The 21,578-nt window shown below is 40.0% G+C and overlaps 1 protein-coding gene across 1 annotated transcript in view; it reads left to right on the top strand.

The window, feature by feature from the left end:
* GSR (glutathione-disulfide reductase) overlaps positions 1 to 20,948 on the top strand; it is a 42,237-nt gene extending 21,289 nt beyond the window's left edge. Inside the window, exons 5-13 of the mRNA XM_014830773.3 lie at positions 1,419 to 1,566; positions 4,030 to 4,084; positions 7,034 to 7,133; positions 10,480 to 10,566; positions 11,902 to 12,060; positions 15,047 to 15,158; positions 16,409 to 16,540; positions 17,266 to 17,399; positions 19,984 to 20,948. Of these exons, the coding sequence (XP_014686259.3) occupies positions 1,419 to 1,566; positions 4,030 to 4,084; positions 7,034 to 7,133; positions 10,480 to 10,566; positions 11,902 to 12,060; positions 15,047 to 15,158; positions 16,409 to 16,540; positions 17,266 to 17,399; positions 19,984 to 20,133 (1,077 nt within the window). The 3' untranslated portion in view covers positions 20,134 to 20,948. The remainder of the gene's footprint in view (positions 1 to 1,418; positions 1,567 to 4,029; positions 4,085 to 7,033; positions 7,134 to 10,479; positions 10,567 to 11,901; positions 12,061 to 15,046; positions 15,159 to 16,408; positions 16,541 to 17,265; positions 17,400 to 19,983) is intronic.
* The last annotated feature ends 630 nt before the right edge of the window (positions 20,949 to 21,578 follow it).

Consider the following 21,578-nt stretch of genomic DNA (forward strand, 5'->3'; position numbering starts at 1 on the left):
ACTATGACCTTCAAGGAAAGGAATTACAGTTAATCTAGAAATTCTGAATAGGTGAGGAAACTTTCTATCAAATATCCTAGCAAATGAAAATAAAAATTTCATCAGTTCTTCCCCCCAAGCTATTATCTATATTATTGCCACTTGACCTGTACCTCTTTATGTCTAGCACCCCATAGGAAATCATCATGTCCTGCTGGAAGGTTGTTCTGGAGGCTGTGGCTTTTGGCGTTAGTCTTGGTCCAGCCTGATTAAGCAGGGCACCTGCCAAACAGGCCTGGAGGGGTGATTAGAAAGGAGGAGCTCACTCAGTTCAGAACCAAGCCTGTTCCAAAATGTTAAAACATTCTGTTCTGTGATTGTGCTCACTCGATTCCATTATCCTAGTAAGTTGCTTGCATTTGCACGCCAACACATGTAACATAGCTGGCAGAAGCTCACTGGTAATCCCCAGATTGAGGCCTTGGCACCGAGGATGCCAGTAGGAGTAAGTCAGAGTCTGAGATCTCAACATCTCTGGCACAGAATTTCCTTGTCATGTGACTTTGTGGTATTCTTTCCATTTTGTTTAAGAAAACAGAAGCATTGCATTTTCCTCCTTTGCTAGAGTCCTCTTTTACCTCTACTCCCTTCACCTTTATCCTTTTTGGTTTCTCAGCCTTCTATTCCTCCTCTAGACCCATCATTCTTCAGTGTGTTTTCATTGCAAGTGAGGAAGACTTTCTCCCTCGACTCCTGGGGGCAAAGATGTAATCTTTTTCCTTTTAGGGTTGACTTGCATATATTTTTTGGTCTTGGGTGTTGGCCTAAGGGAGCACCTTTATTTCTTCTTACTATACACTTCTGCGTCAAATGGCAACCCCCTTTCCTAAGTGTCAGTTAACAGTCAGAAGTTCTGCAGAAACTTAAACATTGGAGAGTTGTCTTGGCATCAGCAAACCCAAAATCAAAATCCTCAGCAGAGAAATGGAAATATCTGATAAGTTCTGTAGGCATGCAAATGTGGACAACTTACTAGGGTAATGGGATCAGGTAAGCTTGACCACAGAACAGAATGTTTTAACATTTTGGAACATCCTTGGTTCTTTTTTTTCCTTTTTTTTGAAGGGGGGGAAGGTTAGCCCTGAGCTAACATCTGCTGCCAATCCCCCTCTTTTTGCTGAGGAAGACTGGCCCTGAGCTAACATCCTTGCCCATCTTCCTCTACTTTATATGTGGGACACCTACCACAGCATGGCTTGACAAACAGTGCCATGTCCGCACCCGGGATCCAAACCGGTGAACCCTGGGCCACTGAAGCGGAACGTGCATGCTTAACTGCTGTGCCACCGGGCTGGCCTCACATGCTGGGTTCTAATTTAAGTCATCAGGTGTTTTTGTTGTATCTTAAGAACAGGCTAATGTCATGGTTCCTTCTCCAGTCCCATATAGAAATCATCCGTGGCCATGCGGCGTTCACGTCTGATCCCAAGCCCACGGTAGAGGTCAGTGGGAAGAAATACACTGCTCCACACATCCTGATTGCCACAGGTGGCATGCCCTCACGTCCTCAGGAGAGCGAGATCCCTGGTGAGTCTTCCAAAAGCAAATGCTCATCAATAACAGTGAGAAGAGTTTACTGTTGTTTTCAACCTTACAAGCCATGCTAGGGGATATGCCTATACCAGTTCTTTCTCATGTCTCTCTCATGACAAGGCCGTGAGAGAAGATCTCTGCAGAACCAAAATGCGTTTGGCTTAACTGGTGCCTGGTGATGGGACAGAGAAAGATATTTCAGCCAGCTCCAGGCTCAGACATAGTACAGGTAACAACCTCCTCCTTTCCGTCGCGGCATGGTGGAGATTTTCAGCCTCAGTTTGTAAGATGGGTTATTATTTACAAGACACATGATTTATTTACTTTTTTGTTTAAGAGAGAGAAATGTTATAAGGATATAACTTAATTACCTAATTATTTTTATATGCATGTTTTTCTCATATAGAGAATTATAAAATTAAAGCAGTAAGAAATCTTAGAGGTAATCATATCTGCCTTTGCATTTTATACACACGGGGATGAATTGTGGATATACTGCCTTACTCTCTCATAAGAAATGTGTCTTTCTCCCCAACTAGATTATAAAGTCTTTGTGAATGGTGATTATACTTTATACATCTTTTGTATTCTCCCTGGATTGGCTTCATAAAACTTATGTCCAACCTGAATTTATATGGAAAATGTTGAGAGTGTATGCATTTATGCATTTTTTTTCTCTCTGGGAGAGAAGGATCCATAAATTTGCAGCAGCTTTTAAAGGGGGTTCATGACTCTGAAAAGGTAAAGAACAACTACCATAAGAGATATGAAGATACTGTTCTCAAGTAACTTAAAATTTAGTTGGGAAGATTATACGTAAGCATCTTGATATGGGACAGTCTCCAAAATTGATTGTTAAATGAGAAAAAGCAAGATGTGGAGCAGTGCATATAGTATGCTACGATTTGCCTTTCTACAAAGGCAGGGAGACTATCCAGGTGCACTGGAGCATCTCTGGAAGGATACTCAAGCATAGCAGTGCTGCCTTCTGCCAAGGAGAGAACTAGAGATAACCTGCTTTTCAGTGGATGCTCTGTTATGCTTTTTGAATTTTTTAACATGTACATTTCTAATTGAAAACGTAAAATAAAAACAAATGCAAAGAAATAAAATAAAAAGTAAATGTTACAAGGTAACTGCCAGACAGTCAGAGTTCGGATGCTCCGAGGTGGGACAGACTATTATGGGCTGGAATAAACAAAAAGACTTCCCAGGAGGGAGGCTCCCAAAGTGAATATTGTGTGCTGAGGAGGAAGAAGACTGGAAGAACCAGTGGATGATAAAGATGTCTGTGAAGGGCATTCAACCCATTCAGCCAGTTTTTCTAGCATTGAAATTCCAGAGGCGAATCCAGCAAGCTGAGACTGGAAGAGGGCTAGGGCCCAATTGTGAAGACGTGTAAAGTCAAATTAAGGCAATTTCTAGAATTCCTGACCACTGGGCAAATAATTGTTAGCTTACAAATAGGGCAGTGACAAGACCTAAGGATAATTTTAGAAAATGATTCTGACAGTGACTTACAGAGGAGGGAGGCTCTAGAACAGTTAGAACGCTGCTGTGGTGGAATGTGCAGGAGGTGATGATACGGTTCTGAACTACACGGTTAGCACCTGAAATGTGATGGCAAAGTGCAGTTCTGCAGACAGCTCCTGAGCCACTGCTATGTGCCAGGCACTAGAGAAGAGGACAGGTGTAAAAGACTCGGAGAATGAAGAATCTGTTACTGTGTTTCATCGATTCCCAGACACTTTTAAAAAAATATATGCAACACCTCTGAAATCAGGATATGTCCTTTAATCATGGTGCCTTGGATTTGGCGAAGTACAATATTTTTAATAACTGATGAGATAGAGGAGGATGTTGAGAGAAGGAATCAGACTGACAACTCAAGACTTTGGATTATTGCTGGAAGGTCGTCCCTTTAACTGAAGGGGTAAACTTGAGAGAGGGATATGCTTTGGGCCATAAAGTTAAGGCTCAATTTGAGTTTGAAGCAAAGTAGAATTGTATAGCAGAGTAGTTAGAAATATGGAATTGGAACCTGGGGAGAAGGGCAAAATTGGAACAATGTATTTGGAAGTCTTCCACAACGAGGGGAGAGTTGGTTGAAACCTTTGGAGAAAAAGCAGAGAAGAGGGCCAAGGCTGAGCCAAGAAGTTCCCACCTACATTTGGGGTCGGGAGAGTAAAGCAGAGTCTATTCATGAAAGCTGAGAAGATCTTAGTTCCTCAGAGAAATTTAATAGTTCTTTAGTCATCACTGCTCTTATTTCTACAGAGAAAATAAAAATGTTTACCTAGGGAAGATTTGGTTGGCAGCTTCCCAAATGGGGACCTTAACAAAACTTGTCCAGACAGAGTGTGATGGCTGAGAAAGTGTTTGGTTCTTGCGTAAAGTGTGATTATTTTACAGGAAAAAGCTCAGTCTGTGTGATCTATGTTACATTTTCCTACATAGGTGCCAGCCTAGGAATAACCAGTGATGGATTCTTTGAATTGGAAGAATTGCCTCGGTAAGCTGGTTTCCTTCCTGACCTCGATGTTCATTATTCCTCCCTCTCTCTTGCTAACATTTCTTCTACTTCCACCTCCCAACCATTGAATGTGGGCCGTTCCTGAATTCTATTCTCCTTCCTCTTCTCTGTTTATGGCCTTGGGTATCTCTTCCACTAGCACCCCTCAGTAAACAACTCACGTCTTTCACGCTTTTGATCAAAGGCCGTTGCAGAATTTTTAGAACCAGAATCAAGTACAGGGTAGTTTTGAAGAATAAACAGTAAAGTCCTAAAACTGTCTTCTTTCTTCAACTTGGGAGAGCATCAATTGGTAATGTGTCTCAAGTAACTTATTCTGGTTTTCAAAGCAGCTAGGGCAAGGGGATCTCCATAAATGAAGGCTCTGTCGGTCTCACAAAAATAGATTTTCTGAAATTGTCTTTTATACGTGTTTGTCCAAATAATCTTAGTAAACTTCTGTCATTGATTTAGATACATAGAAAAAAGATAAGGAGGAAGATGTTTTCTCTAATTTTAAGAAGCTGCCAATTGCAGGCTTTCTAGGTTAGAGGGACTCTTCCTTCACTCATGATGAGAGACAACCCCTAGGAACTGGAGGAGGGACCCTGTTGACCCAGGAACTGGCCTTTCTCTCCTGAACAGCACTCGTTCTGGAGTCAGTATTGCTCAACTCTGCTGCTCCCTCAGCGAGTGCTGACAATCCAGTTTGAGGTCTTAATCCTGTGCTTTTATAAAGGCTTTCATGGAGGGTGACTAACAATCCATGCTCAAACCCTTAGCTTAATTCACCCGGCGTCACAAACAGTTAATAAGGGGACAAGAGGGCTTCTTTGCAATACCAGAGCTGCAGTGGAAATGTCCCATTGAGATATTCAGACCAGGCAATCTTCTGACTTTGAGAAAAGCAGACAGTTTTTAGCTTTGCCGTCTACAGGGCATGGAAACCTGTTAGAGAACAGACTTTTCTTCCCTCATGATCCACCCTGTACTGTTTGGTCTTAGGGTTGGATAATATGATACTTGTGAGAATGTATCCAGAAATGTGGTCATGACTAGTCATGTTTAGATGATATAATTCAATCTAGACTCACCCTAAAAGAAGCTTCATTATAAATATCTGTCCATTAACTATTTTTAAGTCGTTTATTAAACTTGTATTGCTAGCCATACAAGTTTAATAAATAAATTTATGCATATTGTATACAAAAGACTCTGGGAACATAGGAAAATGAATTAACAATTATATGAATTTTGTTTTCTTTTTCTCCTTTAAGACTCCTTTATCATTGTTATGTTGGTAAATAAGTGAAGAGTCGGAGGAAAAACAAATTCTGTAGGCAAGGTACCATGTTCTATGGGCTGTGTGATTCAGTTTTTGCCCTCACTTGTTGGATGAGGCTGGAGTGTGGACCCTGTGGAATGCTCTGGTACAGGTAGATCTGAGAGCCCTAATGAGGTAAAGAGAAGTGCGTTGAGGATTTGGCGGGATATAAGATCATTTCCAGTGGACATGTCAGTGGTAAGAGGTAGAAGAAAGGCACCTTGGGAGCTGAGAGGGGAAACACAGCACTCCTCGCAGTTCTCTGAAGAAGCCAGCTTGTTTCACACCTATTTCTTATATGTCCCACTGCCTGGAATGGAACCTCTGCAAGAGCTACTCGTCTTTCAGGGATCTGGAGCCCTGTCAGAATCGGGAGCGTTTCCTTAACCCTCTACTCTGCAGGACTGTTGACCTCCATGCTTCCACTGACCCCAGGGCATGTCCCCTCAGGAATTCCTCAAGGGCAGGGACTGCTACCCATCCCGTCTAGTGCGATGCTTAACAGAAGTAATGATAATAAATGTTTGGGCAAGAAAGAGAAGATGGATAGAAGAAAGAAGACAAGAAAGAAAGGAAAAGGGGACAATATGTAATAGGAAAGAGAGAGATAGAGATGGAATAAGAAGTATTTCATAGTTTTCAAACTGTTTAAACATTTCTCTTTTCATACCCTGGGTTGTAAGATAAGAGGGTCCTTACCTGTAACTTGCAGCCATGTGGATTCATACTTCATCCTCCATCTAAACCACAGCCCTCTGAAGATAGGAACTCAACGCGAGTACCTGCTAGTAGACTGTGCTAAAGAAGGGTTTCCTGTATTCTTTCCTGATGGCTTGCTTCTTACCCAAGCATTGGAACAATGGTAGAGGACCATATTTGAAGCTTTGGAGAACTCCAGCCCCGAAGAGGATAGCTCTGGCTGAGGGGCACTTATTCTCTAGGCTGCAGCATAGAAGTAAACATTCTTGCGCTTGGGGCCAGGATCAACTTCTCCACCAGTGATTCACACGTTCGTCCAGCATTTATCTGGTGTTTAAGATACATTCTTAGACCAAAATGTATGCAAGGAGCCTTGTTTTAATTCAGACCTATCCTGCAAGTTAAATGGCTTGCTTAAATTGGCCTTTAATCATATTGCGAAGATTGGTAGAACTGAATAATGATCAAAGAGAAATACTGAGCAGAGAAGAATAATGGTGGTGAGAATAGTAGTGCCAATTTCCATTTTAGTTGTGAAGATAAGGGATCATCTCTAGTTTCAAAAGTTTTTTGTTTGCTCGCTGAAGAAATGAAACTAAGGAACTTTTAAAACAATTAAAAATGTATTTCCCCTCCACAAAGGGAAATTTCCTACTTAAAATTGCCATGCGGTTTCTGGATGGGATCTTGGAACAGGAAAAGGAAATGAATGGAAAAACTGAATGAAGTCTGGAGTTTAGTCGATAGCAATGTCCCAATGTCAATTTCATAGTTTTGACAATTGTACCAAAGTTATGTGAGATGTTAACCTCACATGCAGAAAGTATACAGGAAATCTCTGTCTTGTCTTTTCAACTTTTCTGTAAATCTAAAATTATTCCAAAATAAGTTTATTTAAGAATATTACCCCTTTGCTCTCCTTTTAGCCGCAGTGTCATTGTTGGTGCGGGTTACATTGCTGTGGAGATAGCTGGGATCCTTTCAGCTCTGGGTTCTAAGACATCGCTAATGATACGGCATGATAAGGTAAGTGAGAATTTTCTCTTCTGTTGTCATTAATTACTAGGATGCAAAGCAGGTGGAGGTCGGTTGGGTTTTTTCCATGTGGAGCTGCATAGAAGCTGTTAGAATTAGGCCTTGTGTCCTTCCCAACTACCAGCTGCTAGTTGATAATGATGATTTTGATTTGATCAAACTGGCTAGTATTTCATCATGAAGTGGTGGATAGTATCAGATAACCTTAATAAGGAGACATGCAGGCTTCAATATAAAAATTAGTTAAATTGAACAGACTACCAGGTTCATTTCTTATTCTGGAAATCAATTTCATATGCTCAGGTAGAGTCGAGTGGTTAAGAGTCAAAAAAGTTTACGAAATTCTTTGCATTAAAAGAAAACTTATGAAAGATATTTGCACCCCTATGTTCATGAAAGCATTATTCACAATAGCCAAGAGGTGGAAGCAACCCAAGTGTCCATTGACAAATGAATGGATAAACAAAATGTAGTGTATTCATATAATGGAATATTATACAGCCTTAAAGAGGAAGGCCATTCTGACACATGCTACAACACGGATGAACCTTGAAGATATTATTCTAAATTAAGTAAGCCAGTCACAGAAAGACAAATATTATATGATTCCACTTATATGAGGTATCTAGAGTAGTCAAACTCACAGGAACAGAAAGTAGAATGGTGTTTACCAGGGGTTAGGGGAAGGAGAAAGTGAGAAATTGTTTAATGGGTACAGAGTTTCAGTTTTGCAAGGGGAAAAAGTTCTGGAGCTTGGTGGCACAACAATGTGAATACACTTAACACTCTACAGAACTGTACACTTAGAAATGGTTAAGTTGGTAAATTCAATATTATGTGTTTTTTTACGATAAAAAATAATAATAGAAAAGGAAGCTTATAGATCATCTAATTGAACTTCATTTTGTAGATGAAGATGATAAGCCAAGGCAGGTTTTGTGACTGCTAATTAGTATCAAAACTGAGAGCGAAGGTCTCAGAAAGCCCAAGCCAGTATTCTTTTTGCTAAAATCCTCCCTCCATGTTTGTCATTACTTGTGAAGTGTTGCTTTAGGTATTTTGTTGATTAATCATGACTGAGCGCCACTGGGTTGTGGCACCATATTGGAGCTTTCAGAGACATGGTGTGGGGCAATAACAAGAATGTTGGCCTAAGAACCTAGCTGCCCCTAACAAGGGTGTGACTTGGGCAAGTCATTTAACACCTTTGGAACAGGACTTGTGAGATCCCTGACCACTCAAATGCTGTGATTCAAATTCTTGATTATTTTAGCCAATGGAGGGAGACGAGAGAAACTGACCATCCTAGTCAGTGTGTACTCCAAGGAACTTCCTCTTTGGCTTTCAGACTTGTCATATCATTAGCCCCCAGGAAATTTATGTCCCGAATGATGTTTTTCATAGGTAAATGTTATTTTGCATTTCTGGAATATATCCAGCAAGTTGGAAGGAAGGAGAAAGGCAGAGGGACAATTTAAGTAAATTAATACACAAATAAGCAAACCGCAACAGTTTATCAGTAGAGTAGATAGCTCCCACATTTGGAAAATTGGCTTGTTTGCAGAGAGCAACATCTACTTCCTGCCCTCCCCCACCCCCAGTGCATCAGGCTCATTCTCCTTCTTCTCTCTGTCCTGGCGTAACTCTATTCTAGAACTATTCTGTGAATAACTCATCACCTTCCTCCTTTACGCTTCCTGGAGTGTGTGGCATGTGTGTTATCAGAAAGAAATCTCTAGAGAAAGAAAGAAGAGGCGTATGAGTAAAGAAAAGTTGCTGGACAATGACAACTATTATTCCAAAGAATGGTCTCCCTAGGGTGGTAAATGGAATCCATCATATGAACATTGAAATCCAACTGGAAATAACATTTAGGGGATTCTGAAAAAAGAACCACCATCCTAGCAGCAAAACTGTAGATTAATTGTTATGTCAACTCTATTTCTTATTTCAGTGATGTTTTGCTATAGAATTCATGTGGCTCTTAATTAACTCAAGGCTATGTAAGAGTCTCCTATTCCTTGAACTTCCTAAAGGCAAGCAATAGGATAGATATTTCAGCACCTAAAGTGAAATGAACAAATAATGATACTTATCTCTGGGCATATTAGATACTAGTAACATTGCTTATTCATAGAAGTGCCAGATGCTTTTTAAATCTTACAGTTCTACTTAAAGTAATACTATCTCTTAATTCTGTCCTATGACACTGAGTTCTGCTGGTTAATTATGTATCTCAGGCTGTTTCTTTGTTACCAGTTTTACATGTCTTTAACTGGGTCTTCTTTTGTTTGAAAGAGGCGTGATCGTGATCTGTCTCATTAGATTCATTGCCTTCCTTAATTAGTTTAGGTGACTATTAAATCTACTGCATTATCAATTCCATGATCTCCCACATGCTGATACCATCTTTGATGCTGCATTCCTTAGGTAGAATTAGGATAGACTTTCACCAGTAATGTGGTATAGGGAAAACATGATTTTCCATTCCCTTTCCAATAATCTGCTTTTCTACTGAGCATCGTCTTCCTCTTATCTCGCTCCTATCACCAGATCACCACAATAATCGTCATCCCCGTCATCATCACCACCAAGTCCTCCCCAAATATATTTTCTGGCAGCTTGATGTGCTCTTGTGATTTGTGAGGCTTGAGCATCACTCCAAGTGTATACTGAGCCCTCATAATACAGTCTCATCAGACGTGGTCCTTGTCTTCAAGAAGGAGTTTAACTCTCTCTAGCCTTATTCCCCACTCCTTTCCTCAAATTTCTTCTATTCAAACTGGCCTACTTGCTGTTCTCCTTCTGTAAGCTGGTCCCATCTCCTTATGTTTGTATGGCCTCTTCTACGTAAGGTACTTTCCCTTCCCAAGTCATCAAGATCAGTGCACATGCCATACTCCCCGTGAGACCTTCCTTGGTCTCCTCTCTGTATTTCTGTCTCTTCTAAACCTCCTTATCTGCACATCCTTGAAGTTAATTATCAGTCTGCCTTTTATTCTAATATTTTACATCTTCCACATAATAGAGCTTAATACATATTTGTTGATGGAATGAATGAATAAGCAAATTTATAGTGTTGATCTCAGTGATGTTTCGATGATTTTGTTTCAGTGATGTTATGAAGTTGCAGTGAAGTCAGATGTAATACAGACATGGGTGGTGACACAGGAAAATAGATTTCTTAAAACTCCACTCATAATATGGCCATAAATGAAGAAGGAGATGAGAAGGAGGATGATACTGGAATTTCTCTCCCAAGTTTGTGTCATATCTTTAATCAAGTTTTATCCCTTTCCCACCCACCCGTGCCTCTGCTGTCACTGTTTGTATACAGGTACTTAGAAATTTTGATTCAATGATCAGTTCAAACTGCACTGAAGAGCTGGAGAATGCTGGCATAGAGGTCCTGAAGTACTCACAGGTATGACCGAGCCCGGGGCATGCTTACAGCCCCTAGTTGTCTGTCTGCTGTCAATCACACTTTCTGCTTTTGGCTTCACCCCATTAGATTTATAAACACAAACTCTATGTCTACCACAGTCAATTTACTCCTTTCTAGAGTACTACCAATTCTTTATCCTAAGAAGATGTATTTCACATTAGTATTTTAATGAAGTCAAGGTGTAAAAGATTAGAAATCTGGTAATTGAATTTAGTTCGAACTAAAACTTTATTTTTTGTGCTCAAATGCCTTATCGAACACGCTTATTTTTCAGGTTTATCTTTATCTTTCAGGAAATATTATTATGGAATCTATTTTTAAAGCATACCCTTTTGGATTTTGCAGATGGAAAGAATTACCAAGTACTTTACTTCTCAGCGGAGCACCTAAATTTCAGTTTTCCTGGAGCATTAGACTTGTAAAAATAATTTTTTCCCCCCACAGTTTTGCCCTTTCAGCAAGGCCCTATCAAGTAAAATAATAAACGTGAATACACTTTGTGAATGAAAAAGTGCTAGACTGATGGTAGGGGTTACCATCAGACTCCCCTTGGGACCTTCACTAAACTGTGTATGTACTCAGCTCTTCTGACTTCATTCTCACTCTCCTTCCCCTGTTCTGATTAAGAATGTCCAGAGGGGGTCCAGCCCTGTGGCTGACTGGCTAAAGTTCCACACACTCCACTTCGGCAGCCCAGGTTCGGATCCTGGGCACAGACCTACTCCACTCACCAGCCACGCTGTAGAGGCGTCCCACATACAAAAAGTAGAGGAGGATTGGCACAGATGTTAGCTCAGGGCTAATCTTTCCTCAAGCAAAAAAAGAGGAGGATTGGCAATGGATGTTAGCTCAGGGCGACTCTTCCTCAGGAAAAAAAGGAAAAACAAAAAAGAATGTCCAGGCAGAAGCAATGACTGTGCAGTTTGAAAAAATTTCTTAATGATGCTGCTATACAGCCCATTTCCTTCCCGCATTCCAGTTGCAGATCACTGTGCTTAGATTTGTACTTAACATTTTCTCATAGTTTTTAAGAAGTACACTTTAAAATACTTTAAGTTGAGCTTTAGGATGGTGACATGAGCTTACATTTCTGGCCATTGGCTGGATGATCTGAGGCAACCTAGGAAACAGTCTTGGCTCCAGGGAGTTCTGGTGTTAGTGGCCTTTCGGCAAAAGTAAATATGTCAGAGTGTAATAGCATGTGTAGGATTCAGTAGGGGTTTTTTAAATGTTAAAAATTCTGTTTTCCTCTTTATTTACTTTCTTTCCTTTCACCCCTTCCACCCCCAGTTAGCACATTTTATTTGCCAACAGGTCAAAGAAGTTAAAAAGACTTCCTCAGGCCTGGATGTCTGCATGATTACTTCAGTTCCCGGTAGGAAACCCACCTTGACCATGATTCCAGATGTTGACTGCCTGCTCTGGGCCATTGGGCGAGACCCAAATTCCAGGGACCTGAATTTAAACGCACTGGTAAGCTGACGTAGTCTGCCTAAAACATTCTTGAATCTGTTAGTAGTCCTGTGGTTTCCCATGCCCCCTGGCACCCAAAATTTGGGTGGGTATTATTGGATTCTTTTCTGTTTATTCCATGTGTTACCGAACTGGGTTCATTTTGCCCATCGCGTAGAAAGCCCATCACCGAAATCACAAGTTTGCAAAGAGAAAGGGTTTTTATCACAAGGCAGCCAAGCGAGGAGGCAGGAGAACAAATCTCGAATCTGCCTCCCCGAAAAATGGGGATTAGGGATATAGATGGGGTTAGGGGGAAAGGTGGTCTGAAGTGTGGGGATAGATGATTGGAGGTAAGGAGAAGCAAGGTAATTGATGATCTGCACAAGCGTAGTCATGCTTCATGGTTCCTCATAGGACACACGTTCACAAAATGGTGGTGTTAGCATGATCTGAGAGTGGACCTTTCAGCCTTTTGACATCAAAAGGGTTGCTTATCACGTGTTTGTGCAGGCCCGGTTGATGGGTTGGTGGTCTCAACTGACCTGAACTGGACAAGGGAGTCTTAATTCCTGAAAAACAGCTCAAACGTCTGTTACCGTGGTGACCCAGGCACCAAGGCGCTGTTATCTGTAATGGGAGTCAGATAGTATATGGCCTAAGCAGCACCGTTAACCATGGGTGGGCAAACAACTGAAAGCTATAATTGAGACTTGCAAAAAAATACTTTAGTTACTAGCCATCTAACGATTAATGGCTAACTGTTCACTGGTTTCACGTGTGTCCAGTTTGTCACTAAATCCCATTGCTTCTTCCTTTGAAATTAAAAAAAATTTCTTTTCCCTTTCTAGCATCTCCACTCTAGATCAAGCCCCTGCCACCTCTAATCTAGATTGTCCAGGAGCTTCCTGACTAGCCTCCTCCTTAAAGATTTCCTTGTTACCAAGATGCCTGTCTCTTTAAAGCCCTATAATTATTCCTTACTGTCTGAAACTCTAATCCTGATTGTAACTCGTGTTACAATCAGGTGTGTAACTCGTCTTTGACCTTGTGGCTCGGGGGGGATGGGAACATGTGTGAAGCTGATCTACCAGTGCTATCATTAGCATTCTTATTTGTTCTTTTAAATTTTGAAGAAAAGTCTAGGGTAGCAGCTTGGGGCGTGGGTCCCAGAGTTTGACCCAGTTTCAAGCTTTAGTTCTCTTACTTACCAGCTGCATAGCCTTAAGCAGCTTAATTACTCCTAAGTTTCAATTGCTTCATAAATATGGGAACAAAAATAGTACTTGCCTCATTGGGTTATAGAGAAGAGTAAGTGAAAAAATGCAAAGTAATTCGCTTAGATGCTGGCTTATAGAATGAACTCAACAGATGTTAACCAACTGCTGTTGATGATGATGGTGATTTTTCTGATATGCTATATAATAGAATATTTTATATGTTTGAGGTTTATATATTTGATAGAGCCTCTTAAGCAGTGTGTAACATTTTGATACATGTTCTAATATTAATATCTGTTATAATGTGGATTCCTTTTTCCTTTCTATAAAAGGTGTTTTCGGCATTAAAAATATATATATCCAGGGAGATTTTACTTGTTTTTAATCCTGCCATTCAGTGAAATTTAGTAAAATTAGTTGTCTATTTTCATATTAAAGGTAGCTATCCAGCTTTTCACCTTTCAAGAGATGTTTTGCCATTGTACAGACATAGGTATTGGTTGGTCCCTTTTTCAACTATTTTTGCTGAAGCTCTAAAAAATGAGGCAAAATTTTTCAGTCTCTTTCACTGTTAAGATATATTTGTATAATGAATAATTACCTTGTGTAGGTCTTGTCAACATGTTACTAACCTAATTTGATCTTGTCAACAACTCTTTGAGGGGTAAGGATGAGGAACCAGGGACCAGAGATAATAAATAATTCACCAGGCTGTAAACTCCATGGGTTATGGAGGATGTCTGTATTGCCTACCACTGCATTCACAGTGACTAAGGTAATGCCTCCTTTGTACTAGAAGCTCAAAAACGTGTTGATAGGGGCTGGCCCCGTGGTCGAGTGGTTAAGTTCGCGTGCTCCGCTGCAGGTGGCCCAGTGTTTCGTTGGTTCGAATCCTGGGTGCGGACATGGCACTGCTTGTCAAGCCACACTGAGGCAGCAGTCCACATACCGCAACTAGAAGGACCCACAACGGGGAATATACGACTATGTACCGAGGGGCTTTGGGGAGAAAAAAGGGAAAAAAATAAAATCTTTAAAAAAAAAAAGTGTTGATAAATAGGTGACTATACAAGGTCTCATAACTAGTATAAGTGGCAGGGCTGGGATTTGAACCCAGATCTGTCTAGTTCCAGAGGTTGTACTGTTAACCACTGTGTTACCCACTGCCTACTTCTGCTGTCTCTCTGCTTCTCACATGAGAGTATGTACACTTGGAATGTGCAAAGCCACAAGATAAGCATGACACACCTTGGAGCAAAACTTTGAGTCAATATATAGGCAAAAAATTGGGTGAAAGGAAACAAGAGTATTTTTTTAGAGTAGAAGGCAAAATTTACTTGGACTTTTTAAGATAAAATGGTAAGCTTCAAAGAAATCGCTTTTGCTGACTGCTTCAGGCTGGGCCCCTCCGAGGGCGGGGTTAGCGGGCTTCACGAGGAGGGGTTCACAGGAAGAAGCTGAACAGCACTGTCTTAGGCGGGCTCCACAGGGATGGCAGGTGGCACGTGGGATTCCTTTTCCTGTTTACCTGGCCAGTTGAACTGTAATTGCAAAGTCAAATCCTGTTAAAACATCTCAAAACTGGATAAAATACTTACGTTCTAGATTAAGCAAAAGATATGAAACCTGCCGACTTGCTAAGCTGTTTTTCATCTTTTGGTTGAGTCTTGTGGTTTCTTGGAGATTCAGGCCAAAGAGTTGCTTGAAATGAGGTAGATGCAGAGATTTGAGCTGCCATTTTTTGTAGATAGGCCAAATATTGACATGATGTCCTTTCACCATTTTAGGGGATCCAAACTGATGACAAAGGTCATATCCTAGTAGATGAGTTCCAGAATACCAGTGTCAAAGGTGTCTACGCAGTGGGGGACGTGTGTGGAAAAGCTCTTCTCACTCCAGGTAATGTTTCTTCTTTTCTTGGGTAAAGGAGGCTCTGTGTGTCATAGAAAACTGTTCAGTTCTTCACAGTCAGATCAACTTAAGCAAAGTTAAAAGGATGAGTGTAAAAATGTCTTAAAATAGATGTTGGTTGGGTACCTGATGTTTTCTGAATAAGATTCATTTTTCCTTAAAAGACTTAAAAAAAGGCTTAGTGAAGACTGACGTTTTTATATGGATGATACGGTCACCCTCTGAAGAACGCTCTAAGTTAGAATCTGAGTTGTGTGTTGTGACAGTGGAAGGAAGTGACTTTGGAAAGAAGTAACTCAGAGTGACATTCTTATTTGGCTATTTAATCTTGATAAAACCAAGATTGATTCCCACCCCTCCCCCCATCTCAGACCTCAGCCTGCGTCCTGAGTTAACTGGCGCTGGCACCATTTCAAGCTCTTTGTCCTGCTTCTGTCTCTTAGTGACATTGCTCTATCTGCTTTCCCTCTGTACCCCTCTGGGACCTCAACAGTCTTTCCAAAATGGCCCGGGGTCTTACCTCAGAATGGAAACTCACACCAGTCGTGCACCCAAAGCCTCTTAGCTCCTTTAGGAAGTTCTCTTAACGAGAACAAGATAAGCCAGTTTCAAAAACTTCATAACATAATCTAACAATTGAAAATTATGTCAAAGTGAAGAAGATTTCTTACGTATCCTACTGATAATCTATTCTGGAAAAAAAAGAACCCTGTTAATTTGAAATCAATGAAATTAATAACTGATGCTTCTACTGAACTCAGGCATTTTTTTCTAAAAAACTGTTAGGATTAAAAATAGGCTAAGGAGAATAAACTTAAGAAAATAATAAGAAATAAAAATAATTTAAAAAGTAAGCTTAAAGAAATCTTAGTGTGAACTGAATATGGTTGTAAAGTAGAACTGAAGATGCTTGAAACTTGTATAGTTTGCTCCATAAATGTTGTATCAAAAAGCTGATATCCTCATTAAGTAGATAACTGCCAGATGATTGGGAACTTATAAGTATGTCTTTTTTTTTTATTGTAATAGAGTATACAGAATTCACATTAGCCAGTAGTTTTGAATTGTTAGCTAAGGCATTGATATGTCTTCATGGTATTGAACTAGATAGTACAGTGAGCATTGGTGTAAAACTTTGTCAGAGCTAGTATGTTAGGCCAGATGGATAGTTAGTAGAGCAATTCTGCTGTGTTAAAACAAGCAATAAGCTAAACGCTGATTTTAAAATATCTTTGTAGTTGCAATAGCTGCTGGCCGAAAGCTTGCCCATAGACTTTTTGAATGCAAAGAAGATTCGAAATTAGACTATGACAACATCCCCACGGTGGTCTTCAGCCACCCCCCTATTGGGACAGTGGGCCTCACAGAAGGTAGGTATTTAAAAACAAATTGTTGTTTATGGTTTCCTTCCCTCCCCACAACTTCAGGTGTCTGTCGGCTGACTAAATCTATCTCAGCCTCCAAGTTATACTCCTTTTTGGTTGGCCTCTTATAACGGTTCCAATGTCTTCCCCAACTACTAATATTTTGAGAGTATAATTCATATTTTCACACTACTCTATCTCTTTGACTTTTTTTTAGCTTTTTCATTTGAAGTAATTTCAAATTTGAAGAAAAGTTACAAAAGTAGTACAAAGGATTCCTCCATACCCTTAACATTTTTGCAGTATTGTTTTCTCTCTACACACAGACACACACGCACACACACACACTGCAGTATCTGTTTCCTAAGAACAAGGCTGTTCCCTTACAGAAGCACAGTGCAATTTTCAAATGACAACATTTAAATTGATACAATATTCTCTAAACTTTAGACCTTATTCAAATATTGCCACTTATCTCAAATAATGTCATTTTTAACATTCCCCCCCCACCCAACGTCCAGAATTCAGTCCAGGATAATGCATTCCATTTAGTTTTCATTCCTCTTTGTCTCCTTTTACCAAGAGAGATTGTGTGTCCCTGATTGTGGTTTTGTTTGATATTTCCTCATGATTTGTTTTAGGTTGTCTATTTCTGGCCATCTCTCTCTTTGATAGCTCAGTGGAATTGTTTAGGCTTTTGATAGATGCTTTTTTTTCCCTCTGCATTATAGATGAGGCCATTTATAAATATGGAAAGGAAAATGTGAAGACCTATTCGACCTCCTTTACCCCAATGTATCATGCAGTTACCAAAAGGAAAACAAAATGTGTGATGAAAATGGTTTGTGCCAACAAAGAGGAAAAGGTATGGGAAAAATTCAGTAAGCGAAAGTGTCTTCAAGATTAGGGCTGAGGGGGGTATTTTGATGAGGTGGGGAGGGAGGAGCCTTCTCTGATTCACTTGGGGCAGTCCCATTTTTGTATGTCTATATATATTGGAGTTCTTCATAATATTTCATTTGGAAGGAGGTTCAGGTTGAAAAAAGCTCACTGTCGTTGATCAATAGGCCAGACTAAATAGACAACTTGGAAATACTGGTGGGTGTAAGAATTTAATGTAAGAGAAAATTTATATTTAAAAAAACTAATCAGTGAAGAAGAGGAAGTTTATTCAATAAAATTTTCTGAGGTAATCAATTATCTATTTTTGGTTTGACTGTCTTTTTTTTGGAGAGGAAGATTCACTCTGAGCTAACATCTGTTGTCGATCTTCGTCTTTTTTTGCTTGAGCAAGATTAGCCCTGAGCTAACATCTGTGCCAGTCTTCCTCTGTTTTTTATGTGGCTTGCCACCACAGCATGGCTTGACAAGTGGTGTAGGTCCATGCCTGGGATCCGAATCCATGAACCTGGGCCGCAGAAGCAGAGCACATAGGACTTAACCACTATGCCATGGGGCTGGCCCCTGCTTTAACTTTTTGAGGAACTGCCAAACTGTTTTCCAGTGTAGCTGCACCATTTTATGTTCCCCTCAGCAGTGTATGAGGGTTCCAGTTCCTCCACACCCCACCAATACTTGTTATTGTTTTTTTATTAAAGCCATCCTAGTGGACACAGAGTGGTATCCCACTGTGATTTGGGTTTGAATTTTAAAAAGTTGCTTTTATTTTTTTTTTAAAGACTGGCACCTGTGCTAACATCTGTTGCCAATCTTTTTTTTTTGTTCCTTCTTCTCCCCAAAGTCCCCTGGTAGTTGTATATTCTAGTTGTGAGTGCCTTTGATTGTGCTATGTGGGATGCTGCCTCAACATGACCTGATGAGTGATGCCATGTCTGCGCGTAGGATCTGAACCAGTGAAACCCTGGGCCACTGAAGTGGGGCGTGCGAACTTAACCACTCAGCCACGGGGCCAGCCCCTGGACAAGTTTTTTTTTTTTAAATTTTTTGAAGGATTTTGTTTTGGTATTAGGTAGCCCTGTAGGGCTTTTTCTACAAATTAAATTAAATATTAAAGTGGAGCTTAGCAATCTACCTTGGGAACATGGTTCTGGCTTAATTGAAGATTGAGATATAGTCTCCAACTTCTCTTATCAAAAAGTGCATAGTCTGTATCTGATTCAGTGGCCCCGTACACCAAAAGCCACAAGACATAGTCCTTGGCTTATAGAAATCAACGTCAATGAGGATTGACAAAAGCAGAGAATCAGAGCAAAGAGAAGAAAGTAACTGGATTGACAGCAAAACCGAGGTTGCTGTTTCTTGGTCCTGAACGTTCCTCAGTAGCCTAAGATTTCCAGATATTGAATCAGCAAGGTTCCTGCTCATCTCTTCATATCAGTTATTTCTCCATACCAGTTATCATTCATTCATTCATTTGATAAACATTACCTGATAGTCTACTAAAGACTAAGAACTGGATATGGAGAATAATACAAAGGTCCTGCCATCACCAGAGGCTCTTTGTAAATTCAGTTTAGATCACAGTGTCTAGAAATCTGGCTGTGTTTAATGTATATACAATAAGTGAACTGGGTTTTTTAAATTTTAAATTGAGATGTCCTTTTTTTTAATTGTAAAAAACACATAGGATAAAATTTATCATCTTAACCATTTTTAAGTGTACCATTCAATGTATTAAGTATATTCTTGATTTGCTTTTAAACAAAATATTTTTGTGGCTACATTTTATGTTTTCTAACTTTGTTTTTCAACAGATTATTTACCTAAAAAACCTTTTGGAATGTCTGAAGTTGAACATTAACTAATAGTTTTAAAATGTGTCGAGAAACCTCACTGGAAAATTCAATTTGAAACAAATGTCTCTTTACAGTCCTTCACGCCGTCATTCAGCGTGTATGGACTGAGAGCTTCCTAAGGGCTGTCTTTGTGCTCAGCCATACGGATAGAGTTGGGAGCAAAAGCAGGCAGGGTCCCTTCCATGTAGAGATTAAAGTCTACTGGGAAAGATGGACTGTAATTGTCCAGGCCCATATAAATAAATACAACCTTGCGGTGTGATAGAACCATGATGGAGAAACTTTGCTACTGAGAGATCACATGATAGACAGTTTAACTTGGTTGGGAAGGCAGGTGCCGCTATCTGAAAAGTGAATGGGCTTTAACTCTTCAAAGAGAGGAGGAAAGATTGTCCAGACAGAGACAACAACTTGTGCAAAGGAGAGAACACGGTAAATGCTCAGGACAGAAGGAACACTGGTGAGGCCAGAGCGAAGAGAGCCTGAGGGGGACCTGTATGAGATGGGCTGGGGAGGAACGTCGAGGCAGGACTACGCTGGGCCGTGTAGGCTGTGTTATACCACAATGGGATTAGAGATGTAAGTTTTTTAGAGGTTTTAAAATATCAGGTATCTCTCATGATTAATGAAAAATTTATTAGTGTACCTAATAAAAAAATTTTACTTTAAGAATTGCTCTCTTCTTTTTCTCAGGTGGTTGGGATCCATATGCAAGGAATTGGGTGTGATGAAATGCTGCAGGGTTTTGCTGTGGCAGTGAAAATGGGAGCCACAAAAGCCGACTTTGATAATACGGTTGCTATTCACCCTACCTCTGCAGAAGAACTGGTCACACTTCGTTGAGAACCCAGAGGCAGCTGGACCAGTAGACCTTCTGATATGAACCAAATAATCACGTTTACTTACGTTCTCGTTTTATGTATTTTATTGTAATCAGAATCTTCTGATGGTGGAAATGTTCAGTAAATAATAGAACTTATTTATATAATCGGAAATTTGTTTTGTGTTCCAAGATTGATTTTCATTTGATCGCATCTCACAATAATTAATATTTTTCAGTTTTTTATGAACAGCTCTGTACTGCCTGGTTTTTTGTTTTGTTCTGTTTTGTTTTTGTTTCAGCCTCCTCCCAAGTATATAACTATGTGAAGTACAGTTCAATTAATGTACTTGAATGAATATAGCTTACTAATTTTTATAGAGGAAGATGACAGCAGCTCTTCACATTTAAATAATATGAGTGCACAGAGTCATTTTATTCTATTTTTTTTAAGCCAGTACTGTGCTCTACATATTGCACAGCTGCTTCAAGGATGTGACCTGTCTCTGAAAGCATAGAACGTGACAGGCCTGCCTCCCTTATTTTATTCTTTCTTTTGTGTTAAATGACTAAGAATTGTTTGTGTTACTTTCATGAGATGAAGTATACCATACTTGGGAAAGATTTGAGGAAGCTGGTTACATAAGTGAGGGACATTTTAGAAGTGATTCCTGCTTTCAGGAGAGGGACTCAACTGCTTCCAAAGTCCCTTGCTCTGTTAAGACTTCATAGTTTAATGAATGGTTTCAATTTGTGTGTGTGTTCCTGTCATTTTACTTTTCTGAAAACTATTTCCCCAAATTTGAAAATAAAATCACAGCCTTTTCTTCTTATACAATTTGTTGTTGTGAATTTACAGGTAACATTTCATTTTCTAAGAATATTTCACATTGGAGGATCAGATGCCAACACTGAGCTCCCTTAAGGAGACTTAAGGCTGTGTGGAGAGAAGAGATTTTTCTTTGATAAATAAAAAACAGATATAAAGGAAACATTTAGCAAATTTAATGACTGAGTTGGAAGAACAGTCTAGAAATCACTTGGTTTTTTAGTATTTTATTTCCGTTAGCCTTTACCAGCTAGGTAAGTTAGTTAAGCTTTTCCATGGCTTTCGGAAGTGACACAGTGCTACTGAAATTTTTCGTTAAGCTTTTACTGAATGTCTTTCTCGTTTGCCATGGCCAAGTTGCTGCCCTGACTTTTTAAGTAGGTCCAATGTCAACAAAAGAAAAACACCACATTAGCAACTAGGTTATGTAGCTGTTACAGCAAGAAAATAGGGTCTAAAAACCTGGACATGGACCGACATAACCATTCCGCCTTCTTCCCTGCCAGCCTAAAAGGTAGTGCGCCAATGTTCTGGGCTCCGCTGACCTGGTGGGTTTCTCAGTCTGCCTGGGGCCCAAACTTTGAGTGTGACTCCCTAAGGAAAAGGGGAGGCCCAGTAGTCACGTATATGCTAACACTA

This window comes from Equus asinus, chromosome 27 (assembly GCF_041296235.1).
Source record: "Equus asinus isolate D_3611 breed Donkey chromosome 27, EquAss-T2T_v2, whole genome shotgun sequence".
NCBI lineage: Eukaryota > Metazoa > Chordata > Mammalia > Perissodactyla > Equidae > Equus > Equus asinus.